We start from the raw sequence: 27,043 nt of genomic DNA on the forward strand, positions 1-27,043 counted from the left end.
ATAAGTGTACAGGGCCCCCCTCGGGATTCATGATCTTTTGGACATCAGAAGATTCTCATGCAGAGTTCTGGAAGCAGGAAGGTCATGCTATTGACTCAGTGGATGTGTGCCCCCAGATTCATCCCCTGAAGCCTAATCTCCACTGTGATGATATTTAGAGTTAGGAACTTTGGGACGTAATGAAATCCTAAGGGGTGAGGCCCCCATGGTGGGATTAGTGCCCTTTAAGGAGAGATATGAGAGCTTATCTTGTCTCTGTTCTCTGCCAGGTGAGGATACAAAAGGAAGACAGCCACCTGCAGCCAGCAAGCAGACCCTCACCAGACACTGGAGCTGCCAGTGTCTAGAGCTTGGATCTCCTAGTATCCAGGACTGTGAGAAAGAAATAAGTGCCTGTTGTTTGAGACCGCAGTATATGGTGTCTTTGCTGTAGCGGCCAAATGGAGCAAAAAAGGCAGTAACTGGATGTGACTGCAAAGTGCAGCTTCAATTTGGGGGAAGAGTGGGTGAAACCTTCTGACCAATCTCCATCTCTTGGCATCCTGAGCCTGCTGTCTCACTGAGAGTAGAAAGGGCAAAGTGAGCTGTCATTCAGGGAATTTGCCCTTTAACTTCCCTAAGCTCCAGATTCCTCATATGCTAAATGGAAATAAAGAGACCTACTTCACTGGGTTCTGTGAGATGAAATGAAATGAAATAACATTTGCAGGGGCCTTGGGTGGTGGCTCACACCTATAATCCTGGCACTCTGGGAGGCTGAGGCAGGTGCATTGCTTTAGCTTAGGAGTTCAAGACCAGCCTGAGCAAGGGTGAAACCCTATCTCTATTAAAAATAGAAAAATTAGCCAGTTGTTGTGGCAGGCACCTGTAGTCATAGCTACTCCAGAGGCTGAGCCAAGAATATCACTTGATTCCAGGGGTTTGAGGTTGCTGTAATCTAGGCTAATGCCACACCACTCTAGCCTGGGGCAACAGAGTGAGACTGTCTCAACACACACACATTTGCAAAGCATGTCTTACAATGGCATTCAGGGAACAATAACTCAAATTACACAGGTTCCTTTCTCCTGCAAACATTGGCTGGGCCTCCTTTCAGAACACCTTTAAGTCACATTCACCAACAATCTAAAGACAAACTATAGATCTTTCCAAATTTTCACTCTGGCTTGTCTTCAAGAACTTTCATATTTTTTTTTTTTAGACAGAGTCTTAAGCTGTTGCCCTGGGTAGATTGCCACGGTGTCACAGCTCATGGTAACCTCAAACTCTTAGGCTTAAGCGATTCTCTTGCCTCAGCCTCCCAGTAGCTGGGACTACAGGCGCCCACCACAACAGCCAGCTATTTTTTGTTGCAGCTGTCATAGTTGTTATCACTAGCCTGGGCTAGGCTCGAACCCCCCAGCCTCAGTGTATGTGGCCAGCGCCTTACCCACTGAGCTACAGGCACCACCATTTTGTATTTTTTAACATACTGAAGGTCAGATGGAAAGTGTCCAGACTCATAAGATGTTCTGAAGTATCGGGATCCTTTAGGTGTTAGAGCCAATGTTAAAACACAAAAGGCAGCAGGAGAAGAAAAGAATCAAGCAGTAATGAAAAGGGAAAAAAAGACAGAAAACATGGAATGAATGTGGTGATCTGCCGCCTCGTACCAGCTTGGAGAGCAGATGGTTAAATTACAAGAATTTTGAGCTGGTGGTTAAACAATCGGTAGCTTGAAATTTATCATGATGGGAATGCTTACATTACAGAATTGGAAAAGGCCACAAATTAAGGCTGCCCCTCCCTGCCACCAAGACAAGCATTAAGCATTTACCAGCATGCCACTGACTAATGGGGTCCAAAAGCTTCCCGGTTCCCAACCAGGCTGAGGCCCAGCTGCATTATCACAACCAGCTGACCTTGTAAAAGACACCCTGACCTAGAAAATAAATTTCCATTTTTATGTTAGGTCCTATCAGCTACTTGTCACTTGGAACCAGTCCCGTGAAGCATGCAAAAATGTGTATATGCATTTATGTGCCTTTTCCTCCAGAGAAAGGGACTAATGGTCAGAGTCTCACAGAGATCCGTGGGTCAAAAATAACAGATCAAACTTAGCTTTTAAGCACACACATCGCTTAAAATGAATTCCAAGCACAGTACTGCCTAATCCTTGCATTCCCACAAGTCTCTAAGAAACATATGCAAATTTTACCTTGATCTTAAAGTCAGTGCCTATTAAATTGCTACTGTCATTCACTTGGGTCTCTTTGAACTGAGGTTGGATTTCAGGTGCTGAGGGAAAGCACAGAGCATCAGCGTACAGACCAGGCAGCCACCAGGGTCTTAGAACAATCAGCCACAGTCTAGCAGGCACTTGAAACGGAGTGCCAGATGTGACCAGCGTGTGCTCACCAGGGCTATCCAGGGGAGAAGCAAGGACAGGGGAAAGAGCGGCACCCCATGTGGCAATACCAAGGGAGGTGCTGAGTCCTAAAGGGGCAGAAAGTATCTTCTGGAGCAGTGGGTCTCCACCTTTACCACAGGGAAGCATCGCCTGGAGCAATGGTCCCCAACCTTTTTGGCACCCGGACCTAGTTTTGTGAAAGACAATTTTTCCGCAGACTGGGGCAGGGAGCTGGATGGGGATAGTTTCAGGATGACTGAAGTGCGCGGCACCTCCACTGCCCCTCATCAGGCAGTAGACTCTCAGAAGGACAGTATAACCTAGCTCCCCTGAGTGCACAGTCTAACACCCCCACTTATCTGATAGGAGGCGCAGCTCAAGCGGTGCTGCACACAGGGGTATATACAGATGAAGCTTCACCTGCTCACACACCCTCACCTCCTGCCGTGTGGCCTAGTTCCTAACAGTCTGTGGCCTGCTACAGGTCCTCAGCCCAGGGGTTGGGGACTGCAGGCCTGGAGGGCTTGTTAAATGGTTGCTGGCCTCATCCCCATCCCCAGAGTATCAGTAAATTTTGGGGGGTACCCAAAATTTACATTTCTGACAAGTCCCCCAGTAATGCTTGCTCACTGGCCACACTTTGAGAATCACTGCTCTAGAAGCTTGCCATCCAATGTGTGGTTTGCAGGTCCACAGCATCGACAGCACCTAAAACTTCTTAGAAATTAACACAGGAAGCCTTCTGGTATGAGTCACTTTTAGGATTTGGATGTTAGGAAATGACCCTTCAGATTCTGGCTATACGTGGCTGAATTCATCATGGCCAACTTAAAATTCTAACCAGACCATGAATTCAAAGACCCTCTCAAGGGGCAGATATCCGCAGCCCCACCCACACATGGAGAACTTAGGGCAGCAGGATCCTCTTCACATCCTCTTCATTGCAATAGCTGGACGTGGCAAGCCAAGGAAGGAATTAAAATCAGATGGCTACGATGAAACTATCACCCTATGATCTACTCCAGACATCTGTTATTGTCCTAGACCTAGCGAATGATTGCACCACCAGTTACGTGCCAAATACATCCTGTCTACCTCCCTCAGCCTTGTAGATGCAGGCCAAACACATCTCCTCCTCAAAGCATTGCCAAATGTGCCCAGCTTGTGATAATCTCTGAACATCCAGCCGTGTTCACGAAAGGCCATTCCCTGGAAATCTGAGCCATTCATGTGGCATCAAATCTCAGATTGCCTTGAGTCACCTCTCTCCTCCTTTCTTAAATTGTTCTTAAAAATTGCATTGCTCAATCTTCTGTCTTTTCCCTGCAACCAGACTAAAATATCTTTGAAGCCTTGAGTTTCTTCATGTGCCCACAGAGTCTCGTACAAAGTAGATACTCAGGAAACCCCTGTTGCTTTATTGGTTGATAATCTTAAAAAGATAACTCAGAGGCTTTGAAGAAAGAGGAAAAATTGTCTTAGAAATCAACTATAAAATATGGTGATCTTTGCCAGGTCTGCAAGTCCTGTACTACATAATAGCTCAAAGCAAAAGGTTACAAATGAGGAATAAAGGGGCATATTTTTCAATGTTAACTCTTCATCTTCAGGATTTCTATTAAATACAGAGGTAAAAAGTACAAAGAGAGCTTTCAAATGTAAGCTCAAATTTGGGGGTTTTTTGTTCATGTTTTGCTATCTCCAAGTAAGTAATATCAAAACTTGTTATTTTACACATTTTATTCAGCTAACCAAGAATAAAACTAGTTGTAAATATGGGGCTTTTTCTGCCTTTTCCCAGCTCAGGGAAGCTGCTTCTTCTGAGTATATGAGGATATGAATAATCAGAAAGGGTAAGGACTGCATAAGGCACCATGCTACCAAAGTGGTTCCTTATTGGCAGAAGAGTCATAGAGGCCTCTGTCCAAATGGACAATCTCCCCTACAAAACCCGTGTCAAACCTCTACTCCTTTTTCTAGGATATTAGTTTGGGGAGGTTCTTTGAAGGTCATCCAATATAGACCTCCTATTGAAAAGTAGGGAAACTGTGACCCAGAGAGTTAATCTGACTTGGTGTATCCACACCGAAATCCAAGACCTCCAGCTCCCAGTTCAATATTCTTCGAACTAGGTCATGATTCTATTTCATTTTACTACTTCAAAAAAAAAGAAAGCCATCTCAGAAAGTTGCTTACCTCCAGTCCACCCTCTATTTTAGTTATTGATTCAAAATTCAGTTACCGATCACCCACTGTGTGCCAGGCACACGGTTTCCAGTGCTTGCAACACAGGGGTAAACAGAGATCCCTGCCCCATCCAGCTTATCCCGCCAATCCCTTCCATTACTTAGTGGCTGGGAGAGGAGAGACAGGGAGAAAAGACAACTGAGATATAGAAGGGAAAGGAGGGAAGTGATGTTTAGTTATTTTTTCTCTTATATTTTATGTATTTTTTAATATTTTTCTTGGATTTTAGTGTATTCACAAGGTTGTGCAACCATCAGCACAATCTAAGTTTAGAACATTTTCAACACCCTCAAAGGAAATTCCACGCCCATGAGGAATCAGTACCCACTCCCTCGCCCTCATCCCACCCCTAGGCAACTACGGATCGGCTTTCTGCCTCCATGGATTTGGCTGTTCCATACACACAGAATCACGCCCTATGTGATCTTCTGCATCTGGCTTTTCTCACTTAGTGTGGTGTTTTCAACATCAGCATGTTATCGTATGCACATTGGATTCCTTTTCTATTGCTGAATAATATTCCATTGTAATCTATTCCTTTTTGCTGTTATACCTTGGGAGGATTATGTTATAAAAGATAAGATTTAGGGAACACAAATCCTGCCCCCATTGCCAGCCTTTTCTGGGCAGTACCTGACCAGATCCATCCCCAGCAGGGCTTCCGTCTCGGCAGCTGGCTCTCTGGTGCTGACGGCTGCATTGGCTATGCACACTCCGTGTTCGTTGGCTCCCATCTCTGCCCCCCAGAGCCAGGCAGGTCTGCTTATCACGATGGCATGGGTCCTCGGAACCTGGTCGATTGAAATGTAAGTGCACTAAAAAACAAAGACAGGAAAAAAGCACCATCACCTGTCAGGTACCTCTTAGCGTCCAGCTTGGTGCTTACACTGAACCATCACTTCAGTTATAGAGTCCAAAACTAAAAGGCCCTGGGAACGCCTCAATTTAAAACACACCCCAAGGTGCAATATGCTCTAAACTCTCCACGGTGAGTTCGGTCTCTCCAGTTCAAGCCAATCCAGGCCTAGGTTCACATGATACAGCAATCACCTTGAACCGGATATATAACCCATCATTGCCTGCTCATTTCAACAGGGCTGGTGAACACAGCTATTTACAAGCCTATCTTCCAAAGCAACTTAACCTAGAAGCCTAACATTAGAAAGCAGATAAAGGGAAGATGCTCTGTGTGAAGGAGGCAGGTCTCTGAGCCCCTGAGACGATCCCTAGGAACACAGTTTGACAACCTACAGGATTGCCCCAGTGGTGGAAAAGAGAAAAGGATGACATTTACGTTCAACTGCTGCACTCCAGCGTACGCTCTCTCACACTGTGCTTCCCCATCCGTCCACTGCACTCGCACACCAGGCCAGTGAGGTCGACACGGAAGGAAACAGTCCCACAGAGCTGTTCCTTGGCAGCTTTCAGAACTGCAACGCACACCTCTTAACAGTCCTATGCCTTACCGCCTCCAGGCTGCTGCGTCTTTACCTGGAAACTGAGGGAGCTATTTTGGATGAAAGTTATTTTTAAACCTCCAAACCCTTCCTTTACACATACTCTCTCACAGAAGCATGAACACAATACAACAGTCAAAGCCAGTTATAGCAAAGGGAGGAAGAGGCAGGGGCCCAGGGTGCTCCCCGGCGAGCTTTGTCCACCTGTCTTTCTTTTTAGACAGAGTCGTACTCAGTCACACTGGGTAGAGTGCCATGGCATCATAGCTCACAGCAACCTTAGACTCTTGGGCTCAAGTGATCCTTCTGCCTCAGCCTCCTGAGTAGCTGGGACTACAGGAGCCTGCCACTATGCGCAGCTAGTTTTTCTATTTTTAGTAGAGATGGGGTCTCACTCTTGCTCAGGCTGGTCTCGAATCCCTGAGCTCAAGCAATCCACCTGCCTTGGCCTCCCAGAGTGCTAGGATTATAGGAGGCGTGGGCCACCAAGACTGACCTACCACCCCTTCTTTCTTGTACCCTCCCCATGGCCTATCACCCCTGCTTTCTTGTACCCTCCCAAAGGGGGGACTGGGCTGGAGCAGCTGGAAAGCCATACAACTAGGTTATCTATCTATAGGCGCATCCTGGCTCTGACATTCTACCAGCCTAAGACAGATTCTTTGTGTGGTGCAAGCAATATGGGATTTAGTCTAAGTTATGCAGAGCTCTCCAGGGAGGATTTTATCAGCTGTAGTAGTCATTTACATTTTAAATGAGCAGCTGAAAGCTAAGTCTTAGTTTTTGTTGTTGTTGTTGTTTTTTAAATTCAAGACTGAGCTATATCAATTGAAGGTAGCCTGGAGAGCTACTCTGCATTGGTTTTCCACAGCCTCTAACCCCCAGGGAAGAGCTCACGTGCACGCAGCCCACAGGCTCACTGGTCAGGGGACTGCTGTATCTGCACACTTCGTGTTAGGAGTTGCTCTGCACAGGCGTAATGTCATTACACCTGGTGAATATCTATAAACTGAAAGCTAATTAAGTCTGGAAGTTATCAAGCAATGCTTTAGTTTTTCATAGCAAATTAATAATAAAATATGCCCTTGAAGTGTTTTCCCCTCTTCGGTTCCCAAAGGCTGTTTACTTAAAACAACGATTTCTGTAGAGCAAAAAGCTGGTCAAAGCCATAATCAAACTGTGCTCCTCTGTACTCTTCTAAGTGGAATTTAAGTTTGTATCTTAAAATGGCGTTCTTCCATGTAAAAAAGTAACCCGGGCATTGACAAAGACTTTCCAAAACCCCTGTCCCCACCGAGCACCAGTGGCAAATTTTATCTTAAAAAGAAAGAGCAAACAAGGAAGGAATCTAGCTTCTTAAACATAGATTATTTATTATAAAGCTTGTTTAAAAAGTCAGGAAAAAATAAAGATAATAAATGGGGGGAGGTTGTCCTCCAACTCATTTTTATACTTTCCTTTCCATTTTGCCAATTATTTAAGCAATAACTATACTCAAGGCATTCTTCACTAACTGCTGCTGGCAGAAAATCGGTGAGGACACCCAGTGTCTGTCCTTTCTGTTGTCAAGGAAGAAGAAGGCAGGGACAAATTACTGTGCCTACCAGATCAACTTCTGAGAGTCACTGAGGCCTGCCTACTTCGGACTGATAATCTCTCAGCCCCTCCTCCCACCGTGCCCTTCTGATTGACCCTAGCCTGCTCTGCTTTTTCTTTTTCTCATTCCATTCTTTGTATTCCCTTTACAAAGACTATATAAGTGACTTCTTCATTACACATGCCGCTTATGTATGCCATCTCCCCTAGCTAGAAAGTACCAGGAGGGAGATATCTCTGTTGTTTCATTCACTCATGTATCCCAAGTCTAGTGTATACTAGGCATCAATAAACCTTTTTTTGGACAGATGGATGGATGGATGGATGGATGGATAAATCTCACATGTCTAAGGCCGTGTGATAAAGGTCCAGGGAAAGAGGAAGCACATCCAAGAGCTAAGAAGCAGAGAAAAAAGAGAAACGGTTATGTCAGAGGCGCCTTCATGGTTCAGGAAGGTCCCCACTGTGCCGCTTGGGGGAGCAACTGTGATGACACTAGGGCACCAAACTGCAAGGCCCCGTAAGGACTGCCTGATAATGTTGACAATTGAACTGAAAAGACCATATGGTCTTTGTGGGAGTCCAAAACATATGCAGCCAACTGGACACTGTTCAGGCCAAACTCGGAATGATGAGGAAGGAAGGGGATCCCCATGTAGCCAGATGGGCCACACGGGCCCCTCCTAAGCTCAAGCCTGAAAGCCAGTGCAGCCAGACTCCCCTCTATGCCCCTTGCAGCATCTTTGTCACGGACCACAGAGCATCAGGACTCACAAGGGCCCTTCTGTGACTGCCATTCACAGTCCCGCTCCATTGTGTTTTAAATCTGCCTAATCACATCAGATGGGGGGAGGCAGAGATAAACCCACTCTCTCACATAGATTGGTTATTTAAAATCCCACTTTGGGAGCAAATCTCACAAAACAAGGAACATTTACACAAGAGGTTATTAGCTAAACTTTAATAAAGCCAGCCTTCCGGAACATGAACTCCACAGGCAGTCACTTTTTTCTTAAATAATATCCAGAATCCACCAAGCTTTGCCATTGCCACAGCATTAAGGAGCACAGGAGTGGGATTTGAAGAAGTTTTATCGGGGAAAAATATCCAAAAACCTCCTGAAATCTTTCAGTGTGGCAAAAACAATTTAGTCCCACCAAGTTAAAATTCCTAGCCAAATTTCTACTAGGAAAAAGAAAGAAGAAAGAAAGAAAGGGAGGAAGAGAGGGAGGGGGAGAAGGAGGGAAGAAAGAAAGGAAGGGAAAGGAAGTAAAGAAGGAAAGAAGGTAGGGAGGGAGGGAGGGAGGGAAGGATTCACCACTAAAATAAATGGATCTTCACAGAGATGACTCTTGATCTCAAGTCATGAAGCTGATACAGTCCATGGTGGAACGGATGAGCAACTGGTCTTGCTGCACTACAGCTAGCTGTTCCCACCCAGCCTTTCATAAAACAAATCCATCAGCTAGTGTGACTTCTGGGTGCCAAAGCCACATAATAACGTAAGAATACCCAGCGTGGGGAGTGAGTGAGCAAAAGCAAGCGAGGTGAGGTGAGGTGTACTTCTAAATGTCAGCACGGCTGAATGCTGATCACGAGGTTTTAAAGCAACTGCCCGTCCTGAGCCTGCCACTTTCCCAGGTAGCCACCAGCCAGGGTGGAAGACAGAAAAAAATCAGCCTTGTAAAGACCCCAGAGACAAAGACAAAAACAATTCTTCTGAAGAGCAAGCTCTTCATTATTTTGTGTGATTGTGTCAGAAAAGAAAAGCAAGATCAGCTCTGTGCAGTTGCCTGCCCCTTCCACATTCCAGCACACACTATTTCTGGATCTCACCCAGTGAAAGGGGGAACAGAGACACCCACACAATGGACGTTTCAATTAATGAAATGTAACCATTGTGCCTTCGCTACTGTACTCAGATGGTGAACACAACCCTGGCACCACCAGTGAAAAACCATTGTGTGATGAGTTGATGAGTCAGCCAGACTTCTCAGGGTAGGCGAAAATGACAGGAAGAATGGGATGCTTTACAAGAAATACTTCTAGTTTTAGAAAATTTGTAATTCTAAAGCAGCATTGCTAATTATCACCAAGAGTTTTTACATGTTTTTTGTTAAATGTATATATACAAATACATACAATATATATATATTTTTAGAGATGGGGTCTTGCTATATTGTCCAGGCTGGCCTCAAACTCCTGGGTGCAAGTGATCCTCCAACCTTAAAACCCCTACTTGCTGGGATTACAGGTGCACACCACCACCCAGCTTGCTTGATATTATTTTTTTTACCCTACTGGCTTGCCTGCTATTTGACTGGCTTTAGAAAATCTGTTCTTAAGATTCACATGAGTCTAAATAAAGATAAAAGAAGGTATTGAGGTCAAAGGGCAATACACCCAACTATATTTTAGAAGCACTCTTATTTCCCTGAAGCTTTAAGATCTTTAAGGATGGGCAATGCACAGGCCTGAGGTCAGAAATATGTTTTGGAAAGGGCACATTATGGAAGGAAGCCCTCTGCTTAGCCACTCTCTCATGGAAGTGAGATAGATACTTCTCTCTTGGGAGATACTCTATACACCTCTGGTTCTGATCCTGAGTATGTAGAAGAAAATAGAGACAGAAAGAATAGCATACAATCTGCCCAGCGGCAATGGAGCTTTGCTGGGTTGTCTCTGGCTGTAGAATGACTTGTGCTTTCCCATTATAAAATAACCTTTATAGGTTATTCTAATTCTGAAGGTTATTTCTCTTCTTAAAGAGAATTCAGACCCCAGCTCTCCACACATACACATCCCACACACCACAAATACAGCTTCCATTTGAACAATGTTACTGACAGTGCTACCAGGCATCATTAATTGGTCATTTTTATTCTTCTTATAAAATTTTCATTGCTACAAAGAGGAAAATGAACATACCAAAGTCTACCACGAATCATGAGTTATATGAACTCACTGAAGATACTGAATCCATAGCGCACTTTCATGTCACAGAAACAGACGTAAGTTAAACTTACCTTTCAAAGAAACAAAAAAAGAAACAACAAAGACTTTAAACTTTAAAGCAGGGAAACCAAGGAGATGAGATTTATTACCAAAAAACAAAAAACTTTAAAAAAAAAGATATGTGGCTCGGCGCCTATAGCTCAACCGGCTAAGGCGCCAGCCACGTACACCTAAGGTGGCGGGTTCGAATCCCCAGCCCGGACCCGCCAAACAACAATGACGGCTGCAACCAAAAAATAGCCGGGCGTTGTGGCGGGCGTTGTGGCGGGCGCCTGTGGTCCCAGCTACTTGGGAGGCGGAGGCAGGAGACTCGCTTGAGCCCAGGAGTTGAAGGTTGCTGTGAGCGTGATGCCATGGCACTCTACCCAGGGGGAAAGCTTGAGGCTCTGTCTCAAAAAAAAAAAAAAAAAAAAAAAAAGATATGTGTCAAATCTAACTTTATCAAGAATTCTGTCTCCATAAATTATGGTATAATTAGCCCTTTGGGCACCAAGTGTAAATATTATAAATGTTAACTTAAATCCATTGTTTTTCTGGAATAGTATTCTAATTGGATTAATTTTTTTCCTAAATAGAAAGTTTAACCATGTACAGATAGACTTGTACCATCCGTGGGCATGCATGCAGACACAGACAGACAAACACAGAGCAAACATCATAACATAGGAAGTTATTCATCTGCTTGCTCAGCAGCCCTACGGAGAAGGAGGAGCAGGACTCAGGTGAAGTTGGGATGAGTTCTGGGGTCGGCAGCATTACAGCATCCTCAGGGAGAACAGAGGAGCTTTCAAAAAGATATATCTGTAGCCACGTGATTCTGCAATCCAAAGAGAAGTTGTTGAAACCCCAGCATCCACATGGCAAAGACTAAAGAACGGTTATGATGTTCCAGTCTGCCAACAGCACAGCTGAATACAAACATGCAGTCCAATTGTGGAAACTGGGGAACTCTGAGCTGAAGGATCTTCTTATTCTTTCCCACTCCAGCAAACTAAACTTCACACTTGGCAGAAGACAAGGAAAGAACTGCCTGAGGGAGGAGGAAAGGGACGGAAGGGAAGGGAAGGGAGGAGAGACCTAAGAGTTCCTTTGTTTACGATGTTCTCCTTGGAGTTGACAAACTGCTTTTACGCTTCAGCTCACAGGAGTCTCACAAAAGCCCTATAATGCAGGCAGAGGGGATATTACAATCTCTATCTGTAAGACAAGGAAACTGAGTATCAGAAAGGATCAAATTGCCCATGCCCTATAAAGAGAAAGGTAGGACAAGAGCCCAGGACCCTTATCTGTTGGGAAGAACTCATCTCCCCTAGTTTCCAGTGATGATTTCATGTGGTAGGATAGGCATAAAGTGCCACTTGTTCACAGAGGAATGGCAAGCTAGAGGAAAGAGGGGATATTGGTGCTGAGGCCTTGGAGGATGCATAGGAGTCAACCAATAGAAGAGAGGACGGAAGAGGACAGGTATTCATAGCAAAGAATAGAAAGAGAAAACACACAGGAAAATGCAAGTATGGATTGTTAAAGAATGGCAAGCAGCTCCATGTAACTCTCATGGGGTCAGGAGAGCAAACTAAGAGAGAACAACAAAAATGAGGGTAGAAAAGTCAGCAGGAGTTTGTACAGCTCTTATGGAGGTCAGTTATGACACAAGCTATGGCCCAGGGATGCTACATCTGGAAGTATACCCAATGGCTCTATCTGCACATGTACAAAAGGGTCTGTATGGCTCGGTGCCTGTGGCTCAAGTGGCTAAGGCACCAGCCACGTACACCCAAGGTGGCAGGTTCAAATCCCCAGCCCGGGCCCGCCAAACAACAATGACGGCTGCAACCAAAAAATAGCCGGGCGTGTGGTGGGCGCCTGTGGTCCCAGCTACTTGGGAGGCTGAGGCAGGGAGACTCACTTGAGCCCAAGAGTGGGAGGTTACTGTGAGCTGAGATGCCACAGCACTCTACCCAGGGGGACAGCTTGAGGCTCCTGTCTCAAAAAAAAAAAAAAAAAGGGTCTGTATACAGAGGTTGTTGTTGTTGTTGTTGTTGTTGTTTGGGGGGGAGGTTGGAGACAGAATCTCAGTCTGTCACCCTGGGTAGAGTGCTGTGGCATTATCTTAGCTCCCAGCAACCTCCAACTCTTGGGCTTGAACAATCCTCTTGCCTGAGCCTCCCAAGTAGCTGGGACTACAGGTGCCCACCACTATGCCCAGCTAGTTTTTCTGTTTTAGTAGAGACAGGGTCTTGCTCTTGCTCAAGCTGTTCTCAAACTCCTAAGCTCAAGGGATGTACCCCCATTGGCCTCCCTAGAATTCTAGGATCACAGGCGTGAGCCTCCAAGCCTGGCCACCAAGCTCTTCATGGCTGCAGTGTCTGGACTAGCAAAATATTGGAAATCGTCCAAGTATCTACCAATAGATGACTAATTAAATCAATTGTGGCATTTCTCCACAGGGGATGATTATGCAGCCACAAAAAAAAAAAAATGACAATCACTGTGAACAGATATACAAAAATCTTTAGAAAATGTTACTAAGTGATAAAAGCAGATTGCAGAGCTTTTCTTTGAAATTTGAATGATATATTTAAAAATCAAATTTAAAAATAGTATACATGTATATAATGCTACATTCATGGAAAAAAAGAAAATAAATCCAGATATTCATTTCTTTTTATTCGTATAAAACTCAGTAAGGACAGGCAAGGTATTATTAAAAGGGTTATAGAGGATGGGAATCAGGGTAGATATGGACGGGGGAAGGAAGACTTCTTACTGTGAGCCTTTTTAATATCATTTAATCTGTGAGCTACATAAATATATTACCTATTCAAAATGTAAAATGACATTAAAAAGTATGTTCACTCAAATGAGTTGAAAACCTATGTCTTTACTAAAACCCGAGGACAAATGTTTATGGCAGCTTTATTCACAATTGTCAAGTGTGAAAGAAATGTTTTACCATGCCTGAGAAAGACATGAGGAACCTTAAATGCATATTTATTAAGTGAAATAAGTCAGCCTGGAAAGGCTATCTACTACTGTACATTTCGACTATATGACATTTTAGAAAAGGTCAAACTGTAGAGACAGTACAGAGATCAGTGGTTTCCAAGGGTTGGGGGAGGTTAATAGGGAAAGCACAGTGAATTTTTCCTGGCATTAAAAATAGTTTCTTTTTTTTTTAGGGCCACTTTTAGAGCTGTGGCGTCACAGCTCACAGCAACCTCCAACTCCTGGGCTTAGGTGATTCTCTTCCTCAGCCTCCCAAGTAGCTGGGACTACAGGTGCCTGCCACAATGCCCAGCTATTTTTTTTGTTGCAGTTTGGCCGGGGTCAGGTTCAAACCTGCCACCCTTAGTGTATGAGGCCAGCACCCCACTCACTGAGCCACAGGCACCACCCAAAATACTATAATGATAGACACATCTCCCTATGCTTTTGTCAAAACCCATAGAATATGCAACACCAAGAATGTGAACTATGAACTTTAGTTAATAATAACATATCCATATGGGCTCATCAGTTGTAACACATGTACACACTTGGCAAGAGCTTGGTAAAAGGCGAAACTGGGAGGCAGGTGATTGAGTGTATGGGAACTCTCTGTACCTTCTGTTCATTTTTCCATAAACATCAAAGTGTTCTAAAAATAGCCTATAAATTCAAAATAGAAAAGAAAAGAAAGAAAGAGAAGAAAGGGAAATTGAACAGGGTGCCAGTCAGGAAGAGTTCTGAATGGCATACAAACCAGCCTGGATTCTCAACCTATAAACAAAACCCAACATTTTACAAGGCAGTGACACAGCTGTGTTCTGGGGAAAAAATTCTGGCAACCCTGCAGGGAGAAGAATCCTAGAGAAAAAGACAAGGGACCAATAGGAAGATCACAGCAGGGCTAAGAATGAGGGTAGAAAAGTCAGCAGGCATTTGTACAGCTCTTATGGAGAGCAGTTAGGACACGAGCTTCACCCTTGGCTCAGGGATGCTGCATCTGGAAATGCTCCCAGTGGCTACACTTGCACATCTATAGGACCTGTGTGCACAGCTCTTCTCACTGCACTCTATGGACTAGCAACATTTTGGAACAGTCCAAGTGTCCACTAACATAGGGTGAGTCTAAATGAGATGGGACAGTGGGGAGGACATTAGGGTCACAGGAGAGGAAGCAGCAGAATTCAGGGACAAGTGTCTCTGTGTATCTGGGATGGGAAGGGAATAAGGGTCACATTTCCTCCGGGTTTCTAGCATAAAGTATGTGGGAACGATGACGTCAGAGACACAGGGACGAATGAGCTAGGGGAAACAAACTTGGACTTTGACTTGTTATGTCACCTTTAGGTTATGCACGTGGGAATGCACAGAGGGAGCTTAAAACACAGGCATGGAACTCAGAAAAGAAGTCAGCACTGCCTTAGAGACTAATTATGGCATATATCGAAGTGCAATTATTTATACAAGAGGCTATGATTTAATCTACAGTGTATCTGAGTAACAATATATCAAGAGTTGACTAGTAAAATGAATCTAGCCTATTTCCCAAAAAGAAATTGTAACCCTGAGCGTAAAATACAAGGTGTCCCAAAGATAGGGAAAATAGGACATTGCATCCAAATGCGTCTTTATTTACAAAATACTCATTACAAAATTTTACAAAATACTTCTCTACATGTTGATGTATAAATATTAAAAATACAAAATATAAGTTTGTTAATTTTCTGATGTATGGCAACCTTTCGGACACCATATATTGAGTTATTTAGCCTATCCTCCAAAAAACATAACAGACTTTTCTGAAATATGGACTATTTATTTTAGACATGCTCATAAATAGCTTTGTGTGATGTAGTTACCGTGGCTACTTAATGAAATATCCCCACTCTTTTTATTCTCACAAATTTGGACAGAAAACAGCAGGGATAGGATAGTGTGTTTCTATTCCAGCGCTCAGCACCTGGAACCACCTGAAAGGTCACTTGCTCACATGTCCACAGTTGATACTCATTGTTTGCTGGGGGACCTAGTCTCTGTATGTGGGCTAGTTTGGGCTCCTCCTAGAATGATGGACACCCGGGCTCCTAGGGCTAAAGTCCTGGGAGACAGAGGGACAGGTGGAAGCTGTATATACACCAGCCTGGAAGCCACATGCTCCACTGGTCAGAGCAACCACAAGCCCTCACTCAGATTCATGGCCAGGTGAAGGGCACAGGCCTCGCCTTCACCCTCCGCTGGCCCTAAGAAGTGCATATGCCATGGAATTTGGTGCTCCACCTTTGGAAATTTAAATCTAAACGTGTGAAAATCAAAGTTGTATTTCAGTTTGTATCTCTCTCGGGGGGAAAAAGATAGAAATAATCAGGGAAGATGAACAGGGAGAGACAGTAACAACTCAGTGCACTTCATCCACAGAGTCTACTGTGTTCCAGGAAAAGAGAGAAACATTCAGACCCAAATGACATGGGTATTCACTAACAGATGAATGAAGGCTCACGTGCTCACCAGAGAACCTCCTCTTCACCGACACAAAAGGGAAGTCCCACTACAGTTTAGGGGCTTGGGCTAAGTTAGTGGCTCAAAGAGAAAGGCAAGTGGTTTTGGTGGAAGGCCTGTGGAAAACAGTCTGTCCCTGCCCTCTCCACAGACAGCCCATGTCTGGTCACGCTCAATCTTGCCTGCTCACATCAGTGCCTTTGGTAAATTCATTTGTAATAAGCAGCTCTAGGCCAGCATCATGGCAGGGGCCTGTAGTCCCAGCTACTCAGGAGGCTGAGGCAAGACGATCACTTACGCCAAAGAATTTGAGGTTGCTGTGAGGTGTGACGCCCCTGCAGTCTATGAAGGGTGACAAAATAAAACTCTGTCTCAAAATAAATTAATTATTAAATAAGCAGCTCCTCGTAGAGTTATGTTGCTCTTTGGTGCTGGTTAATGCTTTTTTTTGAGACAGAGCCTCAAGCTGTCTCCCTGGGTAGAGTGCCGTGGCATCACGACTCACAGCAACCTCCAACTCCTGGGCTCAAGCAAGCCTCCTGCCTCCACCTCCCAAGTAGCTGGGACCACAGGCACCCGCCACAACGCCTGGCTATTTTTTGGTTGCAGCCGTCATTGTTGTTTGGCAGGCCCGGGCTGGATTCGAACCCACCAGCTCAGGTGTATGTGGCTGGCGCCTTAGCCACTTGAGCCACAGGCACCAGGCCGGTTAATGCTTTTAACAAACTGAAACAGAGCTAGTGATTTAAGATTCACATAAGAAAAAAATACACCTTGATGAATTCCTATTTAAAACCAAGCATGATCATCAGAAAATCAGTTTATTTCGCAAACCATAGAACACCAAAAAGGAGGGGTTATGTCAACAGAAAGAACTTGTTCATTTAACAGCCCCAATTTTCCCCCCAAATTCTTCATTTAACAAACTACCATTTAAACATACATTACACACAGATACACACACAATTTAAATAAATAGATCATCACCAAGAAGGTTATTCCATGAATGCAAAGATGGTTCACTTTATCATATAAACAGAAAGAAAAATTAGGTGATTATCTCTGTACATAATCATTAAGACAAACCTCAACAAAATTTAATACCTACTCTTGAGTTATTTTTTAAATATTCAAAATAGAAATGTATGTACACTTTTTTTTTTTTTTTTAGAGACAGGATCTCACTATTTTGCTCAGATTGGCCTTGAGCTCCTAGACTCAAGCATCTTGAGTAGCTGGGATTACAGGTACGTGCCACCACACCCAGCTTATGTATACTTTTAAACCTGATAAAACTATATAAATCTCAGTCCCCAAACCAGTTATTTCTCTTAACAGGAACCACTAGAGGCAGCCTCACACAGGTCAGGCCCAAAGGCAGAGACACCCACTATCTCCACTACTGTTTAACATGAGATCCAAGATATAAATCAAAACAATCAGATAAGAAAATAATTACAGATGTAAGAACAAGCAATCTCCCTTTGCAGGTGATAGAACAATGTCCCAAGAAACGCCAAAGGAATCAGTGATAAAAGCTAACATAACCAACAAAAGAATTTAGTAAAATAGCAGAATGTAAAATTAACATAAAATAGCCATCATGAAAATATAACAACAAGTTCTCAGAAATAGGCACTGCCCTACTGTGCCAATGAGAATGTGAAATGGTACACCACCTCTGGAAGGAAACTTAACAAAATCCTGCAAAATGCTACATTTACTTACCTTGTGACCCAGCACTACACAGTTCTAAATGAGGAATGAAAACTACCTATGTGTTCTGTAAAGAGTGAAACCCACGATATTTTTAGTTGAAAAATGCAAAGCAGGCTCAGCGCCTGTGGCTCAAGCGGCTAAGGCGCCAGCCACATACACCTAAGGTGGCGGGTTTGAATCCCCAGCCTGGACCCGCCAAACAACAATGATGGCTGCAACCAAAAAATGGCCGGGCGTTGTGGCGGGGACCTGTAGTCCCAGCTACTTGGGAGGCTGAGGCAGGAGACTCGCTTGAGCCCAGGAGTTGGAGGTTGTTGTGAGCTGTGATGCCATGGCACTCTACCCAGGGGGATAGCTTGAGGCTCCGTCTCAAAAAAAAAAGAAAAAAAGAAAAAGTCTACTAAACTGCTATTAATCTAAGAAAGGAGGAAATGAACCAGGATGAATATGCATGTATGTGTAATCTATTACATGTATATTTATTTTATTTTATTTTATTTTGGCAGGGGCTGGGCTTGAACCCACCGCCCCTGGTATGCGGGGCTGGCGCCCTACTCCTTGAACCACAGGCAACCCCTACATGCATCTTTATTACACATATACTTAATTTGTTTTTGTTTTGTTTTTGGGTTTTTTTGCAATTTTTGGCCGAGGCTGGGTTTGAACCTGCCATCTCCGGCATATGGGGCCAGCATCCTACTCCTTTGAGCCACAGGCGCCTCCCTATGCATAATTTTTTTAAATGGAAGGATAAACCAAAAATCTTCCAAAACATAATTACGTATAGGGAGAAAAGGAAATGGAGTGAGAGAGACAAGTATAAAAGATACACTTCTATGAAGCTACCTTGTTTTTTTAGATCTGACTTTGGAACCATGTAAATATTTTACTTAAATTATAAAACAAGGGTCATAGCAGTGAGGGCTATGACTCTCCACATGACTTTATTTCTAAGTCTATGAGCAAAACTGAATGGAAACAGGAAGGAGCAGAACCAACATGACAATTCTTACAATCGGCTTCCAAGAAAAAAGTGACAGTGTGCGGCTGACAAAGCCAAGAAAGAGAAGCAGTGTGAGTCGAAACACTGCAGCGCACGCTTACCTCAACCTTGCTCTCTGGGTCATGATCAGCTGCAGGGAAATACACGACCTCCTGTACTTCATCTCTGGGCCGGGCTGAATTCTTCCCAAATACCACCTCACCATCCTTAGCACGCGGTGGGAAGGCCACAAAACAGTAACTCGGAGGAGCTACAGCCATCCTGAAAAGAAAATGCCAGAAACAGAATAGAAGCAGGCCTAACGTGGAACATTCCAACAGCAAGTTCTTCAAACATATTTCACCAGCTAAAATCGTTTTACTATTGAACTGTGTTGCAGCTAGCTCATTAAGAGATCCCAGCTGGCAAGTGGGGAGGGGGGTGCCCAGAGCAGATTCCAGAGCCACTGAGACCAGATATTGTTTAGTACTCCGTAGGATTAAATGAGCTCAAATTTGCAACAAACCACAGCGGCAGCCAAAAGTGCAGTGACGTGGGAGAAAGGAGAGGAGGTTATTGTTCCAGGCAGAGACACACACACTTATACACACACATACACACCCCAATCTGTCACAGCCATAAATGAACCAATAAATAAACCTTGTATCAGTGACTACACAAGCGCCTCAGATCCAGAGATGCACACCTGTCACATGATAGATTTGGGGGTATGATGAGGAAATGGGTTTGGAGATAAATTGAAAGATGCCCTCTTTCAGTTTTTTAATAGTTTTACTCTACCTCAATGAATGTTAACTCCAGCACATTCTGAATCTCTCCCTGTGTCTCCAGCAGCTCCTGGCCTTATTGCTTGTTCTCTCCTACCTGGCCAAGGTGCATTCTCACTGCTTGATCCTTCTTTCATAACTTAATGCTCTCTTAACGCATCCATGCCCAAGAGCTTCCCTTATCAGTTACGTACCAATGACCTACACATTTCATTACAGCTCACCTCTCACCTTGAACTTCGAACCAATAGACCCTACTGGCTCCTTGATATCCAAGCTGATTTCATCTTCTTTTTCCCCTTTCCAAGTTTCCCTTTCTCAGTGACCAGGCCCACTGTCCTTCCCATGGGAGCGTCTGGACCTCAGGAGCCATCCTTAGTGTCTGTGTCTCTATTACCTAACATGTCACCAAGTCCTTAGATTCAATCTTCTGAATCTCTAATTTTGTTCCATTTCCTTCCATTTCTACTGCCACCACCCTGCACTAAACTATTGTCACCTCCAGGTTGGACCACTGCAGTAGCCTCCTAAGCAGTTGCTCCAAAACTTTGTACCCCTCCCAAGCATTCTGCACATTCTAGCCAAAGTGATCTTTTTAGAAGGAAGATTTGATCATGTCATCTCTGCTTAAAATTCTTCAGCAGTTTCCCGTGGCTGTCAGAATAAAGGCCCAAATCTAATCAAGCTCGTGCCTCCTCCCCAGCCTTGTCACACTCCATTCACCCCTCCACTCTCACAACGCTGGGACACAAGCCTTCTGTAGCTCTGCAGTACCCCCGGCCCTTTGCACATGTTCCATCTGTTTTCCCGAGATTTCCTTTCCCTGTTTCCTTCCCCAAAACTATTTCCCTAGTTCACTCCTGCCCTTCACGTATCAGCACAAATGTTGCTCCAATTCGAGCAACGAATTGATAGTCCCTGTACTATAACTCTCATAGAATCCTGTCCTTTTCCTTTATAGTAACAATCAGAATTGGAAATACGTGTATATTTTACTAATCGGCAATCAATAATGAGTGTCTCCCTGCAAAGTCTTAAGCAATACAAAGCATGAACCAGGTCTCTTCTTCACACCACGGTAACACCAGCTCTATACAATGTCTTATGCAGGCTAGATTTTCAATAAATAATAAACAAGGGCTCTTGCTTCTTAGCATTCCACCAAACTGAAGCTGGCCCTCTACCCCATGCTTCTGCACCTGACTTGAATGCCCTTCCCTTAGGATTTGTGCACATTCCTCAGGACTGAATCATAACCCCTTTCTTTCAGGAAGATTTCCATTAAAAACTATCATTCGTTCAGTATGTACAAGCACTAACCCATGTTGCTCTAAAATAATGTACATTCCTTGCCTTAAATGACTTTCTTCACCTGTTTCAAAGGAAGCTCCTTGAGTAGCCCCTTCTCCAACCCCTAGAATTAGAGGCACTCAAACATCATCTATTTTATCAACTATTGTATTTGTGTCTTCAATTATCCAGCTTCAATGTTTTATGAGTCCAAAATATGATGTATAAATGAAAAGTAACGTTCCCAGAAATGCACTCAACTAGGATAGAAAAGTCAGTTCACTCACCTACTAGCTATGTGGCCTTGGGCATGTCACTTTACCTCTCTGATCCTATCTTTCCCAGCCCACAGTTAATCACAGAAATCAGATTGATGCTTGGGAACATATTTTGCAAACTGTGGAGACTACATAAAGTATAAGCTATTTTATTTGGGTTTTGACTGCTGAAACATAGCAACATCTAAAAATTTCTGCACAGCAAGCCAATCAAAACGAACTTGCCTCATTCCCATCTAGCACAGTTAGCAAATCACAGAGCCAGCACTGTTCTATGTTTAGAAGCATCTCTGGGAGGGACCACAATGCTTTTTCTAGATGCAGGCTACTGTAAGCTAGTCTGCACACGCACCCCAGGTTGCTGGAGCCCTTCCCGGCATTGCTTACAGCAGGCCCCTGGGAGGTTGGGGGGCAGAGAAATAGGAGAGGCCACAACTCTGAAAATAATCCCCCCCCCACCCCACCGGAAAATACTGCTCCTCTTATCTGTGAGAGAGAAAAGGCAGGAAGACAAAAAGCCTCAAGTTCTTTTACCCTTTAACCATTTCTCCCAAAGACAGGTTTATCTTCAGACTTGAGGGGCAGGGGGAGATAAACAAAGAATCTGTATGCGTAAGAAAGACCAGAATAAGTATAAAATACAATGCCTTCCTGGAGGGTGAGGTTGCTGTGAGCTATGACACCATGGCACTCTACCTAGGGCAACAAAGTAACTCTCTCAAAAAAAAAGAAAGAAAGAAAAGAAAAGAAAAAAGAAAGAAGGAAAGAAAAGAAAAGAAAGACCTGGTGTCTCATCTAGGAGCAGAACTTTACTTATTGGGTCCTTAAAAATGGTAGGAAGCTGCCAGTCTCACATTTATGAGATTTATCAGTAGAATATAAGTAAAACCCACAGAGTTTTTGACAAGCCCTTATTCTTCAGCCAGGGTATCTGCTTGGTCTGTAAGTCCTCCAGGTCAACTTGACCATGATAAGTACATAGGCAACAGAAGCGCAGGGGTATGTGGACCCAGGGAGGCTGGCTTCTTCACTGAATTTTGTCAATGACTGGGAATGCCAGAAAGGAGAATTGCAGTATCTACTGGGGAAAAAAAAACTAGATGAACTAGCAAACTGTGCATAGGAAATAGTAACAAACTAGCCCAGGCTAAAATTATCTGTTGATTTTTTTTTCCCTGAATCACCATTGTATGTACAGACTAGAGTCTGAGATGACTTAGTTAGACCCTTTTCAACTCTCTGGATCAGCGCTTTATGAGAAAATTCCAAAAGAATTTTCTGGTCTCAGTGGCGCTGGCTCTAACTTACTGGCTCCTCACCTCTTCCCCAGCCCTGAGGCCTGTGAGCCTGTGTGTCCTCTCTCCAGAGCAGTCTCCCTCTCCCCAAACCTGTCTCTGTGTAAAATAGGAAAGGAGAGATCTGCTTAGAGGAGGTAGGTGAAAGAAATTTTTCCTTTTCGAAAGAATTTTTAAAAGAATTTTCTGCAATGATGAGAATGTTCTATTTCCACTGTCCTTCTGTGGCTATTGAAGTATAGTTAATGTGATTGAGAAACTATATTTTCAGTTTTATTCAAACTTTCATTAATTTACATCTAAATAGCCACGTCGTCGGAACTCTCTCAAACACAGCATCACTACAGTTTTCCAAAGAAACCCAGAAATGACGATTTTCACATTAAGGCTTCCAATGATCCTAGAGTGCTTATTTGCGAAGTCCTCAATTTATGCTCCTGACAAAATGTGCCGTCATTCATATGAAGCACATCAGCAAAGAAGAGGAAGGACACCTCTAGAAAACTAGAAAACCAACATCAAGAAGCAGCTCCTGAACTCAGCAGGCCGACTTAGGTTAAGGGAGCTCTTTTCTCTAGAAGCTAAAGGTGATTCCAGCTCTGGATCCAGTCACGTTTCTCTTGACCTGCTCTCATCATCTGAACTCTGAACATACCATGAAAGGGGGCCTCCTTGTTTTCTAGAAACCCTTTGTTGTTTCTGGTCAATTCTTTTCTCTCTCTCCTGAATGAATTTTTGGTACCTTTGCTTTTCCTTAAACCTCCACCCACCACCTCTAAGCAGATATATCCTTTCCTATTTTACACAAAGACAGGTCTGGGGAGAGGGAGACTGCTCTGGAGAGAGGACACCCAGGCTCACAGCCTCAGGGCTGGGGAAGGAGAGAGAAGCCAGTAAGTTAGAACCAGAGACACTGGGACCAAAGGAAGTAGTTTGGAGGGCCAGGTCCACACTGGCCTTGAAGATCATGACAAGAACTCTAGTGTCTTAGAACCCCAAAAGCTTGGAAGCCAGGTTTTAGGCAGGAAATGGGGACAGTTCATATAGAGAACTTCAAAGAAGGTAGCTGTGATTAAAGAGATCACACAGCAGAAGAAAATGAAGGGATGACAGGTGAGTCCATTACTAAGAATCTAGGAAATGATCAAGCCCATGAGGGAGACACATGCATGAAAATGTTCATCACAGCAGTATCCACACAGGTGAAAAACTCACTGAAACTTACTCATCCAGAATCAGAGAAATGGCTAAAACTGTCTGCTACATCTAAATGGTGGCATCCTATAAACCCACTGAATATATCTTTGCGTATATATACAATTGCATGGAGAAATACTTGAGGGGAGTAATAAATTATATCAATTATGTAAAAACATACATAGAAAAAGACTTTGCCCAAATTATTTGCCCAGGAAATGTGCCCAGAATATTAACGGTGGTAGCCTAGCAATGAAACCTTGCTTTATCCTCCTTTAATTTCCAACTTTCCTGGAAGTACTTTTACCTATATAATCCAATAAAAGATTTTTAAAAATAAACCCAAGGAGGTCACTGATTTAGGAATTTTGTTTTAAAGAAAATGTGGATTCTACTTCTGTATCTGACACATCTAAAACTTCAAAATTGGCAAGGTCTTGTTTGAGTTATAGCTAGGATGCAATGCGTTTTTATTCAGCATTGTTATAGTTATTCTCTGATCCCTCCTTTCACCTTTTCTGCAGGTTGCTCAATCAGAATTACTCAGAGTGCACAATTTTTCTTACTTACATTCACACAAATAGTAAGTGGGTCTCCTACAGTTGTTCCCTTCAGGAAAAGAAAAACTGGCCAATCCAGAAGCCAGTTCTCTCAGAATCCTGAAATGAAATCCTTCTGAAAATGATTCAAAGAAACTCAATTCTGTTTCTATTATTTGCCCAAATATTAGCTAACATACCAGATATCCACACTAAAAAAAAAAAAAAAAAAAAAATCTGACAGCCACCTCATCTGTGCTGTGTATACCATACATTTCGAAATCTTTGTTTACAGAATTTTAAAAAGCTGATATATATGCAGGACACAAGAAACTGACAGTATGATTTTTCTCCTTTTTCTTTATAACCTTACACAGCATTATGAGATGTATTAATAGATTCTCCTTCACACACAAAAGAAAACTAAGATTCAATTAACTCCTCATTACACATGCTAATATGAAAATTTATAGCATGAAAAATTTTAACGATTTGCATTTGGCTTTGAAAATAGGATATAACCATTGGATAATGGATTTTTCTATCATAACTACATTCTACTTAAGCCAGCATTAAAAATCAGTGAATACAGCTCACCCAGAAATAAAGCCATGATTGGTAGCTTTTTAAAAAAACTTGCTTGTTTTGAAGCATGATTCTGAAGCTGTCTTCTGAGCTGAGGGGCCCAGAAGTGAAGGTAGGGGCTGCAGTGTGTGCTGCAGGCCTGAAACTGAAAGTACAAAAGTCCAAAACAGTATTTTCCAGACCATAGGCTGTGGGCCTTTTGTGGGTTATGAAATCAATTTAGTGGATAGGCACATCTTTTTTAGAAAAGCATTTTTAGAAAGAATACATGCCTCTCAGGTAGTAAGAAAGTATTGATATAAGAAACTCTAATTTTCAGTACAGGTAGTCCCCAGGTTATGAATGAGATAGGTTCTATAGGTTTGTTCTTAAGTTGAATTTGTATGTAAGTTGGAACAAATAACCTCCATTCGTGTGAGTCATAAGTCAGTCAGATGTTTATAACTCAGGGACTTATACTAGCTTGTACTAGCCTCTGTTCAGAAGTTCAAGTTGTACATAAGTCATATATTTGTAACTCAAGGACTGCCTGGACACACAGCCACACATAGACATGTTCTGTACCGGATTGAGCTACAGTATTTCTCTCTCACTGTGGGTCTCAATAAAAAAGCTTTAAAAGCAATAGGCTTAGAGGGCAGGTCTACTGAATAAGGCTTCTTAGTGGTAAATACCAGTTAGGATTCTTGTCATGTTGGTAATAAACTAACAGTTCCAATTAATGAAACACTCCAGTTTAACTCCCATAGACGGCTAAACTAACAGGCATTTCCTAAATCTGTGCTAAGAATATTTTAAAGCAAAAAAAAAAAAAAAAGGCCCAGGGCTGGTGGCTCATGCCTGTAATCCTAGCACTCTGGAAGGCTGAGGCAGGTGGATTGCTTGAGCTCAGGAGTTCGAGACCAGCCTGAGCCAGAGCAAGATGCCGGTCTTTAAAAAAACAAAATACCCAGGCACTGTGGTGGGCACCTGTAGTGCCAGCTACTCGGGAGGCTGAGGCAAGAGGATCTGTTGAGCCTAAAAGTTTGAGGTTGCTGTGAGCTAGGACACCACAGCACTCTACCTAGGGCAACAGAGTGAGGCTATCTCAAAAAACAAAAAAATTTAAAGCACATTTACCTGTAGTCTGTGCTGTATATATTTACATTCTCTATGTTTTCCATCTGAAATTATTTTTAATATTGCATGCTATTGGAGGAGGGAGATATTAAAAAATTGGAGGCTGGGATAAAGTTGCAAGCTGTAAATATTAGAACATGTAGCTGGTATCATTTTTGTGGTAGAGAAAAGAAGTCACATTATTCAGTAGCTGGCAGGGTATGAAAAAATAGCTAGTACCTTTCCTCCCAGTCCCAACCTTTAATCAGTTCTCAGTGTAAACTACCAGTTTTCCTTTGGACCAGACCTGTCCTGTGGATAGACGGAAATAGTCTCTTTCTGTGCTGTCTGATACAGTGGCCACTAACCAAGTTGCTCTCTTAAGTACTTAAAATGAGGCTACTGCAACTAAGGAAACAGATTTTTAATGAATTTAAAATTAAAGAGCCAGTATATGCTAAGTGAAATAGGCCAGTCCCCCAAAACACAAACAATGTATGATTTCACTTGTGTAAAGCACCTAGGGTAATCAAAGTCAGGGAAACAGAAAACAGAATGCTGGGTGCCAGGGGACGCAAGGAGAGGGAAACAGAGTTGTTTAATGGGTACAGAATTTCAGTTTCACAAGATAAGAAAAGTTCTGTAGAACAGCTGCACAACAACATGAATGTACTTAATAATACTGAACTGTGCAATTTAAAACAGCTAAAGAGCGGGGCACAGAGACTTGCACCTACAGTCCCAGCTACTGGAGAGTCTGAAGCAGGAGGATCGGCTAAGATCAGCAGTTTGAGAGCAGCCTGGGGAACACAATGAGACTCCCTTCTCTAAAAAGTAAATATAAAAGAAATTAGCCAGGCATGGTGGTGCACAGCTGTAGTCAGAGCAACTTTGGGAGGTTGAGGCAGGAGGATCACTTGAGCCCCTAGGAAGCCTCATTGAGCTATAATTGTGTGCTACTCTGCTCTAGGCTGAATGACACAGCAAGATCTCATCTCCCAAAAAAAAAAAAAAGAGAGAGACTAAAATGGCAAATTTTATGTTATATGTGTTTCACCACAATTAAAAATTAAACATTAGGCTCGGC

The 27,043-nt window shown here is 43.2% G+C and overlaps 1 protein-coding gene across 1 annotated transcript in view; it reads right to left on the reverse strand.

Annotated features, from left to right (window-relative positions):
- SCRN1 (secernin 1) overlaps nucleotides 1-27,043 on the reverse strand; it is a 69,982-nt gene that overhangs the window by 26,532 nt on the left and 16,407 nt on the right. Inside the window, exons 2-3 of the mRNA XM_003788544.3 lie at nucleotides 19,009-19,168; nucleotides 5,270-5,451 (exon numbers count right to left, since the gene is read on the reverse strand). Coding sequence (XP_003788592.1) covers nucleotides 5,270-5,451; nucleotides 19,009-19,167 — 341 coding nt within the window. The 5' untranslated portion in view covers nucleotide 19,168. The remainder of the gene's footprint in view (nucleotides 1-5,269; nucleotides 5,452-19,008; nucleotides 19,169-27,043) is intronic.

Source organism: Otolemur garnettii, unplaced genomic scaffold, assembly GCF_000181295.1.
Source record: "Otolemur garnettii isolate 467f Iridium unplaced genomic scaffold, OtoGar3 scaffold00028, whole genome shotgun sequence".
NCBI classification, from domain to species: domain Eukaryota; kingdom Metazoa; phylum Chordata; class Mammalia; order Primates; family Galagidae; genus Otolemur; species Otolemur garnettii.